The sequence below is a fragment of the Centroberyx gerrardi genome, chromosome 3 (assembly GCF_048128805.1).
Source record: "Centroberyx gerrardi isolate f3 chromosome 3, fCenGer3.hap1.cur.20231027, whole genome shotgun sequence".
Lineage (NCBI taxonomy): Eukaryota > Metazoa > Chordata > Actinopteri > Beryciformes > Berycidae > Centroberyx > Centroberyx gerrardi.
The window spans coordinates 23988732-24010968 of NC_135999.1; the positions used below are offsets into that span (position 1 = coordinate 23988732).

At 43.3% G+C, this 22237-nt stretch overlaps 1 protein-coding gene across 1 annotated transcript in view; it reads left to right on the forward strand.

Moving 5' to 3' along the window:
* The first annotated feature begins 5482 nt into the window (after window positions 1-5482).
* Window positions 5483-22237, forward strand: part of kcnq5b (potassium voltage-gated channel, KQT-like subfamily, member 5b) — a 107513-nt gene continuing 90758 nt past the window's right edge. The window contains exon 1 of the mRNA XM_071921089.2: window positions 5483-5990. Within this exon, the coding sequence (XP_071777190.1) occupies window positions 5650-5990 (341 nt within the window). The 5' untranslated portion in view covers window positions 5483-5649. The remainder of the gene's footprint in view (window positions 5991-22237) is intronic.

Below are 22237 nucleotides of genomic sequence, written 5' to 3' on the forward strand. Positions count from 1 at the left end.
ATTAGGCCTCCCAGGAGGTTGACCAATAAATAGAATTTATGTCACTTTGAAATATCACAAGGGTATCACGTCACTGTAAAAAAAGAAAAAAGTAAATCTTTGTTCACCCTCACAAGAACAAGGTAGGTCAAAATATCTTTTTTTCATGCTTTTTGGGGAGTACGTTCCCTCACCCCAGCACATGTTCAAGGTTTTTATCCAATCTTCAGTTTACATTATTTTGAGATTTAAACACAAGCACAAGAGCTTGATTTTTTTACGACAAAAAGTTTAACTTTTTGAAAAAAAATGTAGTAAAAAAAAAGACGAAAAAAAGCAACTACCCCCTCATTGGTTCGGTTCATTTTTCCTTTGTCTAGATTTTGGAAAAACAAAAAAAAAGAATCGCTCACAGTTTCCCTTGTGCATCTCTGTGAATGTGAAAGTAACCAATCAGACTGGTCTGTCAGGACACGAACACCAATGCTCATCCTCTGTTAGGCCCACAGACTCCTCCCACCCGGAAGAAGGCGGGGCCAGCATGACTTTGGAACCTGTTCCAAGCTGCATGCACATTTTTGTAAAACGAAACAGATACAGAAAAAAGATACTGAACTAGATACGTGTGTTAGTTCCACATACCGTAGGGCCGCTTGTATGTTGCATGCAGTTGTACAGTTTGCTCGTACTTGAATATTAAAGAGATAAATCCAAGAAACCGAAGCCATTCCCATCACGCGAAGACATTCGAAAAATCAACTGCAGTCTAGTCCACGTCTCTCATTCCGGTGCTGAATGTCTCTCAAACAACTGAATCCCAAGATTACGTTGATGTCTTTTCTTAACCCTATGGAAGATGTACTGTACTGTACAGTAGTACTGAGCAGACCTCACAGCCCCCCTTACTGTTATTCCACATCATAGTATACCTCCAAGGGGCTGAGATGATGTATGAATAAATATGTAAAAATCAGATCTGCTTATATGGAAGTATGAATTATGTTTGAACATAATGATTTCAGATACGCTAACACATAAACTGTTAAGTTATATAAAGAAGAAATACAGATGCACAGAGAGTCATACACTGTAAATATTCAACAACCATTCATTGGGTTGAGTGATATTTGCAAAGGGGCCAAGTCATATAATGTGGAGCGATTAACAAGTCACTAGGGACCAGGCAGTGGGATAACACAAGGCAATGGACTTGGGTCACAAACTGGCCGAACTTAAACGTAGGGCCATATTAACTACTGGTGTACCACCACTCTAAAGTTGTCGTCTGAACACTTCTTTGTGCTTCAAACCCAATGTCTAAACCCCCAGCCATGTTAAGTCCCACTTAATAAGAGTTGACTTTTCTTTTCATCGTCCGGTGAAGCTGGTTTTTTCCTTTTTCTTTGTCAGTATTAACGGGAAAAAAATGCTGATTGTTTACAACTTATGTGTTCCACTGAAACGAAACAAAAAAAGAAAATTAGAAAAAAGAAAAGCATTCACTGCAACATTTCTTGTTTGTATAACAGATGTGGCTCAAATGATGTGTATGTTTTATATTTAAAAAAAAAAAAAAAGTTCATTTTTATTATTTACAAATAAAAAGAATGTGTGGAAGAAAACTTGTTCTTGCCCTCATTCCACCGTCGGCTTCCCCCCTCGAGTCCCTGTGCTAAAATAAAAAACGAAATTGTATTTTTTTCAACTTACATGATGCTCTTAACCCACAATTACCTTGGACATAATGTCAATAGGTCAGAGTGAAAAAATTATTTAAACTTATTTCTGTTGCCATGGATGTGCTCTCTGCTTGTGGGAAAGCTAATATTTTCCTTGCTCCCATAAACTCAACCCGCAATTCCCTCAGTCAGTTCTTCACTTGGATATCTCAGCAGAGCAGCACCATGTTAAATAGATAGATAGATAGATAGATATACATCATTGACTTCAGGGACGCCAGCCAGTGTTTCTGCTTTTTCTTAACCAAGAATTGTGAGTTCAACAGAATACAAATCAGTCCTTATCAATACAAACATAAAGAATTAGTCGACCACAGGAACTGCAAATGAGCCTGCCCACACAATACTAAATTACATGAACAATACCGCATTCACTCATTCATTCCTCCTAGGAGTTGCACTGTGTAATATCAATCAGAGTAGCCTACTTTAACTAAACTGCTCTTCAGAAAGCACAGCCTCGCTCTGCCAGCCTCCTCCTAATCACTGGTCCCTTTTAATCATTTGTAACAATTTAAAGGAAAGGTGTTCCTCCTCTCGTCTTGCTGCCTTCAATTTGATTCAGAGTCCTTTCTGACTAATGATTACAAGCTGGTGGTTCCTCTCTCTCTCTCTGTTACTCTTTGCGAAAGAAAATGTCAAGTGAAACAGCTGAAGAAGAAAATATGGCAGATGTAAATTTCTGGAGAATAATTGTGGAGCAGGGCATGGCAACAGTATATTGCTGTAACACCCGTAACTCTCTGCTTTGGGTATTGCTTCAGTACATCTCACTAAAGGGGAAGTTGCACCAAAATGGCCTCTTGTGCGACCTCACATATGACACAGTGCAACGCAGGGCTTGGGAGATTTATGTTCCACATCCTCTCGTTAAGTAAGCAGAGGGCCCCCGAAACAACATCTGCAGGCAATCTGAACTCACCCTCCCACCAGCCTCACCATGGCACCACCCCCCCCCCCCCCCACCCACCCCCTTCTCCATCCCCCCGCTCCTCGTCACAGCATCGCAGATCGTGACCTCGCTGTACGAAGCATGGATCAAGTCACAGGCCAAGATACAAATTTCCATGCTGCTCCCAGGAAGCGGATTAATCTATCCAGTCAGGTCAAAGATCACACACATCTCCATGGTTCATCGCTGGAAGGAGAGATGACTAGAAACAGAAATGGAAAAATAATGACGATCATTTTTTATGTTATTAAACCTCTAAGATGACCTCTCCATATAAACTGAGTAAAAAAAGTTTGGAAAAAGGCCAGACATATAGGATAAATTACAAGAAATGTCAAAGATGAGGAGTCATTTTGAAATGTATCTCTGAAAAAGATTCAACATGACAGTTTTTTTTGTTGTTGCTGTTGAAGATGTTTGATAGGGTGCATGAGGTTGAGGCAGGAAGCCATTTCAACATATGACAAGATGTGGTGATAACTGTAAAAGTTTGAGCACGTAAGCTGAGAAGAAGAACAAGTGGAAATGTCTCAGTTATCTACATTAACATCTACATTCACATTTACGTTTCAGGCGTTTAGCTGATGCTCTTATCCAGAGCGACTTACATCAATGCAACAGTAGAATATGCTTAAATTCCCACATCACTGAAATTACAAGCAACCAATAGTAAGGAGTGCAAGCCATGACAATACTCCTGTGACCAATGAACGATCATGTAAGAGAAAATTATTAGGAAAACAAATAAGAGCTAAGCAGAGGGTTTTTTTTTTGAGAGCACACATGAGAGGGGATGTGATCGTTGTACACTGATCTCCAAAGACACTGATGTCCAAAATATAAGCACTGCAATCTAAACCTGTAAAGTTGTAATTTCCAGTGAGACTGTCTTGGACTGTCTTGGTGTTCTTATTAACCACCAGTCACCAGTAGATGGCGTAGTTTTGTCAGAAGACAGACAGTAGACGGAGGGGAATTGCTCAGCGTTCTGAGGTTTTCTCTGGCTTTTGAACCTCTACACTTAAACAAGTCCTACAGAAACTCAGTATGACCCAACACACGTATACTTTTTTCTCTCTCTATCTCTCTTTCTCGCACGCACGCACGCACACACACGCACACACACACACACACACACACACACACACATATGCAGTATTTGTGACAGGATGCTGACTCGTACTGATATGGTTGTCAGCCGTGCACAAATACTGACACTGCTTTTCTCTCGCCCGACCATTAAATACAGTTGCATAGCAATAAGCCAAGTGTGTGTGCATCACACATGGTCAGCACTTTGCTGTATCTGAAGGCTGGATTCAGTCAGGTTCATGATGAGGCAACTTTAAGAGAATACAGGGCAACATATATGCTGTACACACAGGAGGAACGAAGTGAAAGTCCAGTATAGAGACTGCAGTAGGCTATTATTACAGCAAGTCAGCGGAAGGAAGCCCCGACTCTCTTCTAGGCGCACGACCGAGATGCAGCTCATTTTCAAAGTGGCCACTTTACCCAAAGTGTTTGTGACAGAGAGGAAGTATACTCAGTGCTCATTCAATCTCTTGATCCCACAACCCACAGTTTCCCCCCAACCGAAAAGTTGGGTAACATTTGTAGAGAAGCAAGACAGCATAAATAAGTCCAACTGTGCTTCACTGATCAGCTTTAGCTTTAGTTTTGTTAGGCTACCAAACGATGACAGGTTATAGAATTGAAGCAATTAGGCTTTCTAATTAACCAATTAACTACATTTTAGGGAGTTATTTAACAAATGTCACAGAAAAAGTCCCTACAGAAATATTACAAGAACATTATAGCATATAGTGAAGAGATGAAATGACCAAAAAGTATTATAAGGTCACTACTACCACTGTAGCCTAAATCCCTAAAGGAGAATTATAAGAATATGGCGTCATGCCATCAGCTTCTGTTGAAATTTGCCTCCAGTAATGCCACGTGGTTTCAGTGACAGTATGACAGCAGATGACAGACTAATTTACTACTATTTTAGATTATAATGCAACGCTTTCCTACCCAAATTAGGCCCTACTGCCCAAATAAAATGTAAAGCCTTCTGTTTGCTGTCATCGAGATTATTTATGTAACAAGCATTACTGAGAAAAAAAGAAGCTTTTCTGAATTAACAGTAATTTTCGGTTACACCATAATATTTTCTGCAGATGTTGAGTAAGCCTATCTTCAGTGGTTAATTTTCCAGCCGACCGAATGGAAAATTCATTATAATTTAGGCTATTTGATAGGGTTTTCAGAAACGTGGTGTAATTTGGCACTTTTTCGGGAAATTAAATTACATGCGGGCTGACATGCTTTGGTAGCAAATTTGCATGACTTCCCTTGAGGGAAAGTCAGCGCCAACGGACTTAACCGTCTTTCATTTTCACTTCAAGTTTGCAGTCAGGTGAAGTGAAGATATAGAGAAATATGTGCAGATATATTTTATATTATACGCTGTGGCAAAAGGTTCAACTTAAAGTCACTCGGATACGATCGCACTGATGCGCATCTGCCGTGGACGCGCAGCTTTCTATTGAAGCAACAGGCGGCAACGCACTCGAAAGAAAGCCGGGGCTCAAAATTCATGAGGAAAAAAAATCTCTCCTAGTGTAGTCCATACGGACACACACAGTAACCTTTAGTTTTTATTTCGCTAGGTTCATCGCCGTCCACTGCGGGTAGTGTTATTTCAGTTAGATAAGCGCGGTGGATACCTTTACGCGCGGCAGCAGTTGTGGAAAATGGCTTGTGGAGAGTGAGGTTGATGTAAGAGGAAAGAGGGCGGTCAAACAGTGACGGCAAACACTGTGCCTTGGCTTGGCAATGGTTTCATTTCTAACTCAGGGGCTGCTGGACTGCGTTTCGCACATGTAATTTATTGTTCGTAGGGCACAGATCCCAACCTTGGAAACGCATGCTCGAAAGGACCTCCGCGCACTTCATGCCCGCTTTGGTGATGCCATGCCCCGCAACCACAGCGGAGATGAAGGCGGCACCGGGCTCTGGATGAGGACATCACCAGGGCACCGTACCGAAGGTTACGGCTTGAAAGATGTGGAGTCCGGACGAAGGATGATGAACAACGCCGGAGACGGTTTGCTGTCAGCCTCAAGCGCCACAGTTGCTGCCGGTTCGGAGAGCCTGAGGGGGAAGCAAGGAGCCCGGCTCAGCCTGCTGGGGAAGCCGCTCATATACAGCGCGCAGAGCGGCCGGAGAAACGTGCGCTACCGGAGGCTCCAAAACTACCTGTACAATGTGCTGGAGAGACCGAGAACCTGGGCGTTCATCTACCATGCGTTTGTGTAAGTCTATTTTCATAATATGCATGAAAGGTAGTCGCTGTTGTCAGAAACTGAACTTGCACACCTGTTGATCTCTTTCCATTCACACCGTGGGGACGCATTCCTACATGCAAATCAGCTAGTTCATTTCGTAGTAGCTCTATCAAAAGAATGTAATATAGAATGTTTTTTTTCTGTTTGGCATGCCACTCGTTTTATCTTCCAGGTATGAATTATGCTATAGAGGTTGTTTGAAGCTAATCACTCTAGCACCTATAGCCTATATAATGGCTGCACGAGGACAGTATCATTCAAATGTGATAAAACTGTGGGTGTCATGAATGCACACCTCATCTATAAACTTACACCACAGGATGAGCACCACTTGAACCGCTCCAATTTCACAGTTTACAAAGAAAATCCCTTCCCTCCCGCTGTGAGTCATAGAGCTGAATTATTGAAATTCATGGTGCACAGGTTTATAGTGCAACGTGATATACTGTATAACCCACTCAAAACACTATTTTCCTAGATGATAAATTCTGATTAGCCCGCAGCCCGCTGTGTAGTAGATTGTGCAGGAGCCTTCGTTTTGCTCACTCTGCTGGATGAATGGAGGGTGAATTTGGTAAAGGCTCCACACACACCAAGGTTTTCATCCAGGGTGGTGCCTGTACTCTGGGGCTAGTAAGTACAGTTTATAAACTTAAGAAACTGGTGTATATTATGACTTCTGCATCTGTGAGGCTCTTAGGGGTCAAGTAAGTTTTACATGTATAGTCATACATAAACAAAAAACTCAGACTGGAGGCCCTTAAAGGTCAAGCAGCAGGAATGCCTCTGTCTTCCTTTGCCTTTGTGTCTCTGCTCTCTGTCATTCTGCGCTTGCCAACCAGCTGCATTTGATTTCCCGCGTGTGACTGTTGCTGTGGCATTATCATTATCTCTGTCTGAGCTAAGGGGAAGGAAGTCAAGACACACGCTGACTGTACAGCACCATCTTTTTTTTTTTGGTGGGGGTGGGGGTGGGGGTGGGGAGGGGTTCAGTCTGTGTGTGGCTGTGCATTGGGAGGAGTGGTTAGAAGGGAGTCGGGGTTTTGCTGTACTTGAGCTTTGGCCCTTAATCCTTTGCAGTGACAAGCAGCTCGCACAACTGAATAACTGATCTTTTTTTTTTTACATCCAGATGCCATATCATCCACAAAGTTTCTTGTACATCAAACTGTACTGCTGCTGGATGAGGGTAGCACTAAGCTTTAAGGGGCCCTGTTATGGGAGTTCAAATCCTCTGTATACATACAGTATATGATCAATGATGAGGACAATGTTGAGATTGTATTTTGTTTGAGGGGTTTAATTTAAAGTTATTGCGTTTTTACAGGCAGTTTCAGACCAACTCCAGGAAACACATCACAACTGAACTTAGTCCGAATTGGCTCCCCTCACTAAGCAATTACTGAAATCCTTCCAATCAGGCCAGTCTGCAGCATTTGAACCGGAAAGCCTCCACTCAGCAGGTTTGCCTCAATTGAATTAGAGGAGCTGGCAGCCAATTAGGGTCCCTACATTTGCCTGTGAGGATTTAGTCTACACACTGCTTCAATAAATCCCCTTTTGACTGAACTGCATTTATGTAGAAAACATCATGAAGATTATTATTATCCAGAGCTGTAGTGTATTTGAAAACAAAATCATGAAAACAGAATAATATGGAACCTTTAAATAAGCTGTCTCTACACAGTGCCATTATATACTGCAACCTACAATCTCCCCCTTATTTATCTTCAGTAGTGTCATGATTTGCTGCAAAGTAAGATTACCTTTATCATGTGCTGCAAAACTGCTTCAGCACCACTTCTGATGCTCGTCGTAAATTCCGCCTGTGTTTTTTTTAAGTGGCTTTGTGGGGTCAGAGAGGTTAGATAATGATGTCAGTGACCACCATGGGCTCAGAGATGACCCTCGACATGCTCTTTTTATTGGGGCCGTAACTCAGGGAGAGACGTGGCTTGGATTCCATTTTGTCCACCTTGTTCTACAGTTTGCTAAAAGGTTGACTCAAAAAATGCAAATTTAGCTTGTGAAAGTGTTGACTCACTCGTACCCAGCAGGACTGTCGGACGCAGACTCTTGTCTCTTCACATGAGCGCTCATGGACTTTTGGAGCGCACGGTTGGGTGGCTTGGGACCTTGGCGAATGATTTTCTTTTTAGCCCTGTGGCGGTGAGCGCGAGCTGGAGAAATGGAGGGAACTGAACTCTTCCTCAGCCCTTTGCTCCTTTGCCTGTATCATGACGAATGCTGCAGTGATGGTCAGTGGCCGTGAAAGATTCCCAGCGTGTGTCTGATCTTCACAGAGGAAAAAGATAGGGCTCAATCGATATATTGATCTGCTGATATGATTGGCAGATTTTGCCCTTTCACAGATATACTGTATCAGTGTTGGCATTTGTTCCACTGATAATGGGAGTGATTGATGGGATCAGCATGAAAACATGAGATTTCAGCACAATAATGGATGGTTTCACATTTATTTTACAACAGACCTTTAAGAAGAAAGGATAAATCCAAAAAAAATTCCTGAATATGTCTTTATTTTTCAAATTTGTTATATTAACAATGATACCTAAAAAATAAATCATTGTTGGCAGCTATCCGATATTGATAATTGACAAAAAAACAGTATTGGTTGGGCCCTGGTATAGTAATTTTATGGGCGTGTTTGCCCATATGTCACATAAATTCATTTGTAGCAAGGGACATTGTTTTTCTTGTGATATTTCAAATGTCAGTTCTTTGATGGTGTTTAAAGTTGCACTAGGCAACTTCGCACATTAGTGAACTCCAAATGGCAGCAAGACATATCTGTTTGAAAACTGTTTGAACTGCACTACCCAGAAACCATGTAACATGAGGCCAGTAAACTGCGCACAGCACGCTCATGTTTACCAACCTGGCCGGTCTGCGATGCTTTATACCAAAGGAAACCAAAGGGACGAGACAGGCAAAAGATCTAGATCCAGTTTTCTCTGGACAAAGCGCTCCCTCACTGCTGTTTAGAAGTCAGTTTGGATTTCATTCTTGAATTTCATGGACTTCCTGTGGATGGAGAAGTGACCACACCTTACACCAGAATTGCATGTGGGCAAATAGGGCAAATCTACAGCGTCTCAATTAGTGAGGATGGGACGCTGTTCTGTATTGCAGCCCCTCATTGTGATACAGACTGATGAGACAGGTGTATTTTTACATAAAATTCTTGCCTGTGGCGGTCCTGGTGGCTCGGCTGACTAATGCGTGTAACACGTAACTACGACCTCCTGGGTTTGAATCCGGCCTGCAGTCTTTGATGCATATCATTCCCTCTCTCCACCAGTCTTTCCTGTCTCTCTCCACTGTCAACCATTTAATAAAAAAAATCCCAAAACAAATTGGGCGTGCTGACATACTGGTTGGACCCTTCTTTTGTTGCAAGATTGGTAGCCTAAATATATATGCTGGTTCTATACAGTACCAGCATGAACATCAAATTCTGGAACAGTATTCAGTTGTTTATTTTGAATAAGTTATTATTCAGGCATAATACTATAAAAAGAGAGCTTTATGCCAGGACACTATCACATAATTGAATTTGCCATTGAATAATTCTCAGATGTAAAATTAGATTTCCCAAAAACCCTCCTTTTATAAACCTCTTCTTCTAATAAATAATAATATTATCCTTTTTTTGTCAGTGTGTGGACCGCATCTTGAAAAAACAGTTAATCAAGACAGGCCCTGGCTATGGTTCAAACTGAATTCCTCATGTGATTGAAAATGCAATCTTGTGTCTTTTGTATCTTTTGTGTGTGTGTGTGTGTGTGTGCACATGCGCCAAGTGAGGATCAGTGTGTGTGTGTGATACTAATTTGGCCAAGTTGTTTTGCTTGAATGGTTGAGGTATTGTTTGGATAACGCACTGAAGTTCAATTTCATCATCCACTGCTTTCAGGAGGTAATAAAAAATACTCTTTTCCCCAACGCATTAGGGACAGGTCAGAGGACCAAATACGCTTACGAGTTTAGCCGTGCAGCATCCAGTTATCCTCTATTTGACATGCCCTCGCTGCACAGCCTCATAGGCTTTGATGCTTAAAGTGATATTTCACCTTGGTGCGTTTTCACTTTCTAGCGCACATACTGTACCTCCAGGCAAAATTACCTCTTGAAAATTGCAACACAAGGAAATAAAACTATCATCACCTTAGTCATGTGTATTAGTAGTATGATTTATATTAGATTTTTCAAATGAAAGCCAGTGGGTGACTGCAGATCATTACAGATATCCGGGGCAGCCAATTGGTGGTATTTGACCCTCTAACTTCTATGGCGGGGAGGCGGGGTGTGTGTGTGTGTGTGTGTGTGTGTGTGTGTGTGTGTGTACTGAAAGCTAACTGATGTTATTTTACCAAAGGGAAATATCTGTTTTAAGACTTGCTATTCCTAGAGCTTGCATCCACCACCATCCATTACTGTGTACAACAGGGGGTAAAACCCACTGTAAACAGTCACTTTGTGTGCGTGTTGAAAAAACTCCTTCACTGATGTTACAAAATGATGCATTTTCCCAAATACAGTAGGGCTACGTGTATTTTTATCCATTTCCCATGTGTGACAGCAGGAGCACTGAGCCAGTCTTTGTGCTGCGTTGCGTTGCGCCTGGGGTCCCAGCCTGCCCTCCTTCCTCCTCGCACACACAGTGCCGCCATTCATCTTACCTCAGGATTAACAAGCTCTTATCCTTGCAAGTATGTCAGGGGCAGGGAAGTGTGGGGAAAAGGATACAGTGTTCCTCCACCTCAGGTTTCTGAGCTGGCATGCGGGCCTGAGACGGCTGGCCGGCTGGGGGCACGGCGCGGCAACCCGAACTCAGTGCTCTCGGTCGTCAGATACCAATCAGCCGGCTCGCTGTTAGGAATTCTTTGTATTCATACGCTGCAATAAAGGACAGTGGCTGAGACTCATCCTGAAGTCCGTGTTTGTTAGGCACGGTTAGAGGTTACAAGGAAACACACACAGCATAATGTTCAGTAGAAAATGGAATTATCAGAGGCTGCTATGAATCCCAACACTGATGTGGATTATATTTTCCCATGAGCTATCATCTACAGCCCAACCAGTTTCTGTCACTTAGAAATGTCACATTTCCTGGAAAGCCTATCTCTTGGAAAGGTTTATTCCCTCTGGTGCGGATGGTGGCGGCATAAGTTGCAACACTGTTCAACAGACAACTCAGAAAGCCATACACTTTGCATTGGTGGTGTTTGTCATGCTTTTTTAAATAGTATTTTTGGGGCTTTTGCCTTTATTGTGACAGTTTACAGTATAGATGGACAGGAAAGATTAGGAGAGAGAGGGTCCCAGGTCCCCAAAAAAGTCCCAGGCTGGATTCGAACCCAGGACGTTGTGATGCTGGCATGCATATTCAATGCCTTGCATCTATACACCGCTAGCCTGTGTGATACATTAGGCCATTTTATGTCTCTGACTGCCCAGACCACAGCAACGTCAGCATTCAATCAGCTCCCACTCGCACCTTTTTTGTCAGTGGAAGGTATATGTAAACTGTGACTCAATGGAAAAAGGCAAGAGTCAGTCAGTTCTCTCAAATGAAGGCGATACTTCTTATAAACAGGGGGAGCAAAGCGCTGTAAACATAGCGTCGGCCTGTTTGATTCACGGCGAGAGGTTAGTGTTGAGAGGAAACTGGCTGTTTTGATGGGCACAAGGACCCAGAGACATAAAACAGACGTCAGACGTCTTTGTTCAGATGGTGGCTGCTTGACGCCAGTCAGTGCAAGGGCAACGAGAGGAAGCTAGCTTGAGACAGTTATGGGCGTTGCAAACACATTTGTGGTGTGTTTTTGCCTGTGGCAGCTTTCTTTAAAGGAAGTGAAAGTCTGTCTGTCAGAAATGGAAAGACCAAATTAGTGTATTTGTATGGTCATTTTGTGCATTTATTTGTGGCGTATGATAGCATAATGTCATATGTTTGTGTGTCGTGTGTGTGTCGTGTGTGTGTCATATGTTTGTGCATATTTTGAAAGCAAGTGCATGTGTGAGAGTGCAGACAGAGAAGTTTGCCAACTCTAAAAATGTGTTACTTTTAATTTTGTCCTCATTCATCCAAGCCAAGTAGCCAAACATTTCTTGTGTGTAACAAAATGACTTACCACTCTACCGACTATCACTTCATTTCAATATGGTCACATGATTGCAACATTTTCATCTGCTCTTAGGCAGAATAGTGTCTCCTCCATGTGGCCTTTTGTGAATCTCCAACAAGAACTTTACATCTGCTTACTGTAACAATTACTAAATCATAATAACTCACAAGTCTTCTTAATTTTAATTATTTTCAAACCAAATCAAATGGTTGCCAGTAAAGGTTGATGATTGAGCATTTGAGAATCCACTCAGTCAGGACAGTATTGATAAAACCCAACCCATCACAGCTGAGCGTCAGAAATCACTGTGCCTGCTTGTACCCAAGCAGAGGAAAGCCGCAGCGAATGGGGAATGGCCGCTGCAACGCAGGTGTCTTGTTTCAATCATACATTTACTCAGAGGGAGTTTCCCCCAGCACTGCTTTCAGAGATGGCCTCGTCTGTAAACACACAGACAAGGACATGGCACAGGGCATGTCTGTACACAGACATTGTGGGTATCGTGCCTTGGCTATGAGAAACCTCATTTACCTAAACGCACCTGTTTCCCCTCTTTGAAAGCTGCCTTGCTGTCATGCCTCCCACAGCAAACTGGCAGCCTTGACAGATCAAGAGTTTAGTCACTTATTTCAAAATGAGTCTCATTTTCTGATATGGAGTTTTTGTGGCTGACGGTCCCAGCAAGTCATTTCACAGATTGCAGTCAGTACAGTAGAGTCCTGGTTGAGTCACCATTAATGAAAAAAAACAACACCGTTGTCTCTATAGCATCATATGCCGCCGTCTTTTAGTCTGCTGTCCTCTTCATTGCCTTGCCTCTAGCAATCCCTCACCCCCGTTTCTCTTTACCCCCATACCCCCAATGATTTCATGTTTTCTTTGCGGTCATCTCTCCTATTGTTCTCTCTCCCACAAGAGGAAACTCATCTCACATCTCTCAGTGTGGCGGCGTTACTTCAGATTGACCTACCCTCTCAACTGCGAGTGGTGTGGAAGTGGTGAATGGCTATTGTCTTGCCTTCTTCTCAGCTGCTTCTCTCTCTTTCTTTCTTTGTTTCTCTCTCTGGCAGTTTCTGTATTTCTGTCTCTCGCTCCCTGCCTTTGCCATGGGGTCTTCTGCCTTCTCTTCTGCCTTCTTCCCCCCTTATCCTCGCTGATCATCTCTCTCCCCTGTGGCCTGTGGAGGCATTGCTGTTTGTTTGCATTGTCGTCATGCAACGCGCCCATGTTAGCATCATGGCTAAGTATAGTAAGGCCCGGCTGGTCTATAGAGTCAAAGAGTGGAGAAAGGAGGAGGAGGCACGCGAGTTCGGGATCCATGGCATGGATACTGTATGACCTCTCATGGCTGTGTCCTCTTGCCCTAATTTTATTGTTGTTTTTTGTGTTTTTCAGATTTCTGAGCCTTACTCACAAATGGGCTGGCAGATGCTTGCCTTGAGGGGAGTGACATGGAGGGAGGGAGGCCGCTTGACTAATTTTGAGATCTCAGTGTTAAAGTCCGTGTGAGAGTGTTATGCAGGCAGATTTGGGAATAATAACTTGCCTTATCCACTGACTGCTGAGGTAGTTCAGAGTGTGCCTCATTCAAAATAGAGCGCTGCGACAAGCACAGAGAGAGCCAGCCTCCTTCTGTATTTTTATGTAAGCAATACCAGCAACCCCTCAAAGCGTTCAAGAAATCTCAAACTGAAAAGGGCAATTTTGAGTGCTTCGTGTTGCCATAGCAACTAATGCTGCCATTGCGAGCTTGTTCGAGACTGGAAAAAGACGTCTTGGGTGGGTTTCAATAAAGAAACAAATAAATAAATCAAAACGACTGTTTCTGTCTGCATGCACATCTCTATCATCTGGTGACGGCTTTACCTCTCATATTGCTGCCTCTGCTGCACTGCCATGGCTAACAGTTAGCCATGGGTGATACAAGCCATGCCCTAGCCACTGCCACCGCGCTATATTTAGGCATGCTGCAACTAGTTTAGTGTCCATGGGTTTGTGGGTCTGTTCCCTCCCTCTAGGGATAACACAGCTAACCCCCCCCCCCCCCACACACACACACACACACACACACACTTCTCCCTCTTGAGCACAGTTGAGTTGGATCTTTTTTAATGTCACACAGGTTATGTACCTGTACCCTCAGCACCCTCAAAGAGTCTCTAAAGCCGACATAATCCATTTATATTGGTCCTCTGGTCTTTTAATTGAATAATTAATATTTCTTCTGGATGTCAGCTTCCTGTAATTTGCTGTACTACCCAGGAAGGAGGAGTGGACATTCTAATGAACGGATGCAGGCTAAGGAATGGCCTATCTGGCTTGTTTTTCCACTTCCATTGCCTCTGTAGCTTGATTTTCAGCGAGTAAGAATCAAACAATCAAGCAAGTGACCCTAATTTGTGAAACATTACACAACTTTAACTGAGCCGTAATATTGCAGCTAACTTCAAAAGACCCACAGTATCAAAACGCCTCAGGAAAGGCGGTCTTGGTTTAAAAATAGCCCATGCCTGGTTCCAGTGTGACGTATGGCTATACACTACAGTAGTCATGATGTGAGGGGGGGTTCCATGCAAGGACAAAGGATTTACCAAGCATACATGCTGAAGATTGGTCCTAGGGAGGATGGCACCACATCAGGGAGATGCGTACAAGGCCATGCCCTTGGCACTATGCTTGGCACGAGCCTGTTAATGCTGCAGCGTTGTGGCTGACAGTGCAGAGGCCTTCTGACCTCCCTGCCTTACCCACAGGGACAGAGCTGCAGCTGGGCAGCCAGCCTGTCCCTCAACCTCCTGCAACATGCAATGTGCCTCCATGCTGAGAAGAAGCGAAAGAGAGAATGGGAGAGGAATATAGAGAGAGATAGACAGAGACGGAGTAAAGTTGATCAAATGAAAGTATGAGGGAAAACTGTGTGTGTGTGTGAGAGAGAGAGAGATTGAGCGAGCGTTGCTTTAATTCTCCTTCGTCTGTCTTGTGATGCTTTCAGTGCTTCCTATTTCCCATTACAGCAGATGTGTTGATGGGCAGAATTAGGTTTCTCTTCCACTGTGTGAAAAAACATCAAAGAATGCAGCCATTAACAAATGTAATAAATAGCATGAACAAGACTGAATAAGCTTCTCTGTGTGTGTGTGTGTGTGTGTGTGTGTGTGTGTGTGTGTGTGTGTGTGTGTGTGTGTGTGAGAAGTGGTGTTGATGTAGGCACACATACATGTGCTATGTGTGTAAGCGAGAGAAGCTTGTTTGTACAACATGTTATGAAATGAAAGACATACAGTACCTCTCTTCCTCTACCTCGCTCTCTCTCTCCCTCGCTCTCTTTCTCTCTCTCTCTCTCTCTCTCTCTCTCTCTCTCTCTCTCCCCCTCTCTCTCTCTCTCAGTACAGACCTGGAGCCTTCTTTCTCTCTCTCTCCACTCAAGTTGTCTTGATCAGACATACCCCTCCCCCCCACCCCCCCCCCAAAAAAAATCAAATTTTATATCGCCCTCCCCCCATCCTCCATGCACCGTGGTTGCTCCGGGCAACCTTGACCCCAGCCAATAGAGTGAGCCCATACACAGCGCCTCTGTTTGGGCACATAAAAAGCTCAGTGTGGGAAACACACTGAAGGGCAAACACAGTCAACTCAGCGACCCTTCTGGCTCCTTCAAAACCAACAGCAACTCAGAGCGCAGCATGTTTTCATCTTCATAGTCAAGTTCACCAGGTGTTGGAGTGAAACCAGCTCTCCTTCAGCTGACTTTGTTGAAAAAGAAATGAAAAGTTCTGTTCCAAAATGCCGTATATACACCATATATTTAGGAAAAGAATCGTTACCTCAAGTTCATCATACATTATCTCTAAAATCCAGGATCCAGTCTGTAAAACTGATCATCTTATCAGGAAAAAATGACCTTAATATCTAACATCCTTTTAAAAAGTATAATGATTTCTTTTATTTTTGTGTTATCGGACATTTTGCAATAGTAAGCGTCACTTTTTTCCACTGTCCTGTCTGCTGTAGCTGAGCTCCTCCTCGGTTAGTGTTTTTACGACTGCCAGTCGCGAGTGTCAAGGGTCAACCCGTCTCTGAGTCTGAATTCTGTGAGAGTGAGCCGTATTTTCAGGTCAACCTCGCTTTTTTCCCATAGTCCTCTCCGGCCCTCCTCAGTCAAACTCAACCAATGAGATTCCCCAGACTGATCCCACAGCCACGGCCAACCCAAACTAAACTCTTATTTGTCCTCGCAAAATTAGAGAAAGTTTACTGGAAAATAGTAGTTACTGTGGGTTACAGGACTGAGGTTGCCATGTCTGAGGTATGAATGGGCGTTGGGTTGGTTTTAACCATTGCATCGCTCTGTTAGCGCTTCCTTGTAGCTGGCTTGTCAAAACACATTAGTTGGAAGTTTGCTCCCGAGGTCACCTCAGGCGAAGTCCTCTGTCATCTAGAGAGGGGTGTGTGTGTGTGTGTGTGTGTGTGGAGGGGTGAGGGGGGGGATCACACACACACATGCTGGTGACATGAAGTGGTTTTCATGTGCCTCATGTGTCTCCAGTTTTTGAACGGAGAGTTTTTTTTTCCAGTCTTCTGGCAGCGTGTGTAGCTTTTATCTCCAGTCTCGCCTACAGCTGCAACCATGCTGCTATTCTAAAGCCGTTGCACGTATATTTGAAGTGTGATAAGTGTACTGTCCATAGTATGTCTCGCACAGTCTCCTTGCAGTGTATGCGAGGTCCTGTTGTCCTTATGCCGTATGCGTTTGTAGGTACTGTGACATTGGAAATACACTGAATGTACAAAATATTAGGGACATTTTCCTGATATTGAGTTGTAGCCCCTTTCGCACAATCCACATCTCAATTGCCTCAGAGCATAAAAATCCTTATCTAATTCGTCTGCTTCTCTTTATCTACATCTCCTCCTTTGTGATTGCTACAGATTTAATAAGGGAAATTAATAATAATTGATAATGGCTTTTACTTGGATTCACCTGAAGTGTACCTGATGTTTTGTTCATTCAGTGAGTATCTTCACCAATGTCACCAAGACAAATTCTTGCACATTCATTGTACTTGTGACTAAAGCGATTGTTGTTGTTATTCTCACCTTATGTCTCATCATGGGGGACGAGACTTCCCATCACAGCTGAAGGCCGGCCTTTTCTCTAAATCTGTGGTGTGTTTACTCTGGCCCGCTTCCTTCCCTCTGCACAAGCACTGACAGGAGCTGTAGACAAGCAGATATGATCATACCAGCAGCAGCTAAAACTAGTGTGTGTGTGTGTCCAAATATTAGTGGTGGCAGCAGCTTTGAAGGGTATGAAATGAGTGAGTGTGTGTGTGTGTGAGAGAGAGAGAGACAGAGAGAGAGAGAGAGAGAGAGAGAGAGAGAGAGAGAGAGAGTAATAGTAGCAGTGGCAGTCTCGTGGAGTGTGTAGTATGTTTCTCGCCAGCTGGTGTGTCATTTCCAATCAGCGTCTCATAGACTGTAAGTGGGGTGGGGAGAGAGGGGTTCAACATTAGACTCGTTTTTTTTTTTTTTTTTTGCGTCTCGAACCCATCTCAACTGTACTCTTCTATTCTGAAATTCAGGGCCATAAAAACGTCCATTCAAAATCGAGCTTTAATTGATGTCAGTTGCGCTACATACTTGAGAATCCTCGTATCCGGCTCTTTAAATCGCGAGGAATCCCAGACAGCAGTTTGAATGTCACTTATCATCCTAACATAACACTGTTAAATTGACCCTGAGCTGTTGCCCGTCGGTTTTGTTTGCCAAGTCGTGTCTGCCTGTCGCTCGACAAATCAACTCTTAAGTGTTTGTCTTTACAAAATAAGCTTGACCCACAGGATGCCAGCCAGTGCGTGCGTGTGTGTATGTGTGTGTGTGTGTGTGTGTAGGGTTGAGGGGGTTTTGAGAATCAAACTGAGCAGGGACACACAACAGCTGCTTGTTGAAATAACAGAGTGGCTGAAATGACTGCACCAAATGGGTCATATTACCCACACGGGCTTTTAATAGGCCAGCTAGACTGTAGAGAGAAAAGATTAGTATGGAGTACAGTAGCCCGATCACATATCATAGACAGATGAAAGCGTTTTTTTAAAGGTATGTTGACAGAGGAATATGTTGCCTCAGTGTGTTGTTTGTGGAAGTGCATACTGGAAGCTGAAGGGTTTTTTAGTGAAGCGCATTTCCAGTGATGTTCCTTCTGTAATGTATTTTCTAACAGATCTGTGTAAGAACTTAGGAGCAAGTACATTGATGTATATTGATGCGTCATTGATGTAACCCCCAGGAGTTTTTCAGCTCTCTGTTGCCGTCTCTCTGTCAGATGGCCCTGTCATGATTAAGTCATGGCCCTGCTCACACTGGAGCTAGATTCCACATATGGCTACTGAGGTTTTTGGAAAAATATTTGTCAAAGTAATTTATATTTTAGCCCGGCTGTGGTGGTGAGGATTGTGAAGTAGAATTATTGCTCTTGGCAGTTTGCAGGGAGATGGAAAACCGACCGTCGTTATTGGTTTTATAGGAGAATTAAACATATTTTAATGAGAGATTTTATTCATAACTTATATTTAGATCTAATCCCCAAAGTATGAGTTCTGCATATTTGTTTTCCGCAGCTCCAACCTTATGCTCTTGGTAGCTTGCCATACTCTGTGAGGCTTTATCCTTTTTCTTTTTTTGCGGAAAATTGAAATGAAAGATAGAGCCCATTGTTAAAATATACAGTCAGCTCTAACCAATTTCCTGTCCTAATTAAGGAGTCGTGTACATTGTAAATGTCCCGAAACCACGACTGTATGACAACGGTTAAGTTCAACCGCTTTTTATAATCTCAGTTCAGTTCATTGAAGTGATTCATAGGTTATTGTGAAAGCGCTGAGAACGATCCTGTTTTGTTTGCCTGTCCATCCGTCTACATGTTGCTCTGCGCTCTGCATCCTTATCCTGCTGCTACACCTCTCTCACCTGCAGCCTGACCCCCACCGCTCCACCGCCCCACTGCCTGCTCAGTGCCATGTCTCGCACCCATACATCTGATCCGTGCTGCTCGGCAGTCACACTGCGTTAGCTTCTGGGCATTTAAAGGCTAAGGCCTCCACCATGCTGGGGAAAAGTGTGTGTGTGTGTGGGGGGGGGGGGGCGCCCACATCAGATCTGAAAGAACGAGGTTGGCAGGAGGGCTCTTATCTTCCAGTGCGCTGAGGCTCCGGGCTTCTGAGAGGCTTTTCCTATTGCTAGCAGTGTTGTTTTCCCTTTATTCTCCAAACTGTCCCGCCTTTTAAGGTGCCTCTGATAAGTGCCGTCATCAGCGAAGACGCCGCAGGACTCCTTAGCGACGGCTCTGCACGACGCCATTGTGAAAATCCCACAATTGTTAGTGTCACCGAAGCAGGATTGTTCAGTTTATCGTCCTGCTATCAGGAATCGGTTTGCCGTGCTGCTAAATATCAGACCTCGCACGAGCAGCGGTAGTTCCCTGTCGAGCGTGCGTCCGCGCTCTGCGGCGGCTGTGGTCGGCATGTCCTTTACGTAACCTCAAGGACTCTTAAAGGTGTGCTGTCGGATGTGAAGTGTCAGAGGTGAGTCTTTACTGAACCCAGTGGGTGTATAGCTGATTGTGATGAGCCTCATCCGCCACAGGAAAACACAGCATCTTCACACGTCTATTCTTGTTTTAGAATGGCCGTTTGCCCTTTTGAAAACACCCGTTGAAGCGAATGAAACCTTCACACAGTGGAAAATAAAAAAAAGCTCCCTCCAAGCCAGTCAGCTGGCATGTATTAAAATCCCACATTGTCCTAGTTCTTTTCTTGAAACCTATTTTTCGTTGTTGTTGCTAATTGAGTCGATTTTTCCCAGCCTTGTTTTTTGACGTGGGATTACAGAGGACTTCTTAAAGGGTTAGGATGTTTTGACCAATCCTTTGTGACTTTGGCAAATGCACTTGCCAAGTCTGGCTTTTCTTGTTTTGTTGCCCCCGTGTCCTTTAGGAGTGATTATTTGCAAATCATCAATCAAAAATAGTTCATTTCATGCCAGGAGCCTACAGTAAAGTGTTAATTAGTGAATTCACTCTATAAAAACTGTTATTGGACCATATTTGGTAAAACATCTACCCAGCTGTTAAGTTGTATTTATAGTTGTCATAATATGTTATAGTATTTATGTGATGACATTTATCTTTGAAATAAATATGTGTAGCATCTACGTAGAGTACCATTAAGTCTTTTACAAATGCATAGGTTCATATCCCAACTGAAGCTGTGCTGCTCCATCTCTGTCTACTCTGTTTACGTCTCTCCTCACTGGCTTCTGTCATAAAAATCATTAAAATACCTGATAAAAAATTCTGGTCATCAGGATTGGTGAGTAACAAATTGCATGAAATGCGATGACAATAATCTGATTACCAAAATTCAATTTTCTATTACAGTTGCTAAAAAAAACACAATAATCAGCTCAGAGGTAGTTTTCAAAAACTTGAATACACTTTGCTGCTTGTTAGATGACTGAAAAACATGTTTGGAGGTAGCATTTTGATTGTGAGATTATTAACACAAACATCATTTTAGACATCTTGAAATAATGGTTGATAATGTTTGATAATGATTGGTAAAGTTATTCCAAAGGTAACACAGTAATGAAATTTACCTTGAATAATTATGTAACTGTAGTGTGATGTTTGTAGATTACGTAACTGACAACATAACTAAGCAGGTAATCAACAGTCTGTGATGGCTCACATTGTGAAAGGACAACCTTGTTGGTCATAAACATTACACCAGCAAGGTGTTACATATTAAGCGGCCATTAACGGATTTTGGGAGTCTAGGTGGGGGCCAACAAGCTGACAGTTGAAGGGGATACATATAATTATACTGAGTATTGCCTTGCATGATTTTCAAAATCTTACAACATTGGATTGCACAGAAAGCAGGTCCAGGGAAAGTTATGGAGGGACTTTTTGAAAAGTGAGATATTTCAGTTCTAAAATTCAATTTAGCCGTCAATTGACCATGGCTTGGCCTAGTCGTGCCTCGCCTTCGAAAATAGTGGACCATCCATACTCTGTCATGGTGTCACCACTCTTCTACACTGTTAGTAACTCTACCAAACTGAAGCAAGACTTGTCACATTGACCATGTTTTTAGATATCCTAAAATCTTTTTTATTATAGCATGAGATAGAATAATCAGTGAACAATGAGGAATACACTCTTTCAACCTGAGAGAGTCTGTATGCCTGTATCTTGGCTTCTGCCTGGCCACTCATGAATAGAAGAATATAATGACTTTTGAACAGATTGCACTGCTTTTGCATAAATTGAGCGCTTCAGCAAAAGAAATGAAAGAAGTCGCTCTTGTGTTCCCTCTCTTTCTCTCTCTGCACCTGGACGAAAGTTAATGCATGTCAAGCAGTTTCCTCGTCAACCATCTGGTGCTTCATCTTGAAAGGCCTCTGATCCTCGGCCTTATGCTCAGTCTGCTTGAACCAGCAACCTGCCCGCCCCCCCTCCCCCCCACCCCGCCCACACCCCGAGCCCCAGGCAGTGACCTTTCTTTTGGAAGCAAACCTGAACATGCTGGGGCCGTTTAGCGCAAAGTTCAGCCCCTCTTGAATGACCAGGTAAAGCCGATTAGATAAAATCCCAGCAGAACCATGGCTGCACCAACGAGGAAATGACTGTCATCATATGTGCTTGTCAGCAAGAGCTGCGGTCAGAACTTTGATCGATGTGAACTTACTCATAGTGCACTTTCCAACAATCAGACCACTAATGGATCTGCCCAGCTCAGGCGGTCGCTGTCCTCTCTCTAGCTGTGAATCAGCTGTATCCCATCCGGTGTTATGAGCGTGTGTGTTGCGTGGCTGCGCAGCAGACTGTATTTTCCCCTAGTGTCGACAGAGTTATGACCTTCCCCAGTGGAACAACTTTCACTCCAGTGAACAGCTGCTGTTTACCACTCCTAATCGCAGGCAGCTGAGCATCCATCAGACCACTAATGAATAAAATTGCATCATATCATACCCTCTCCCACCGTAACTTAATGACATTCT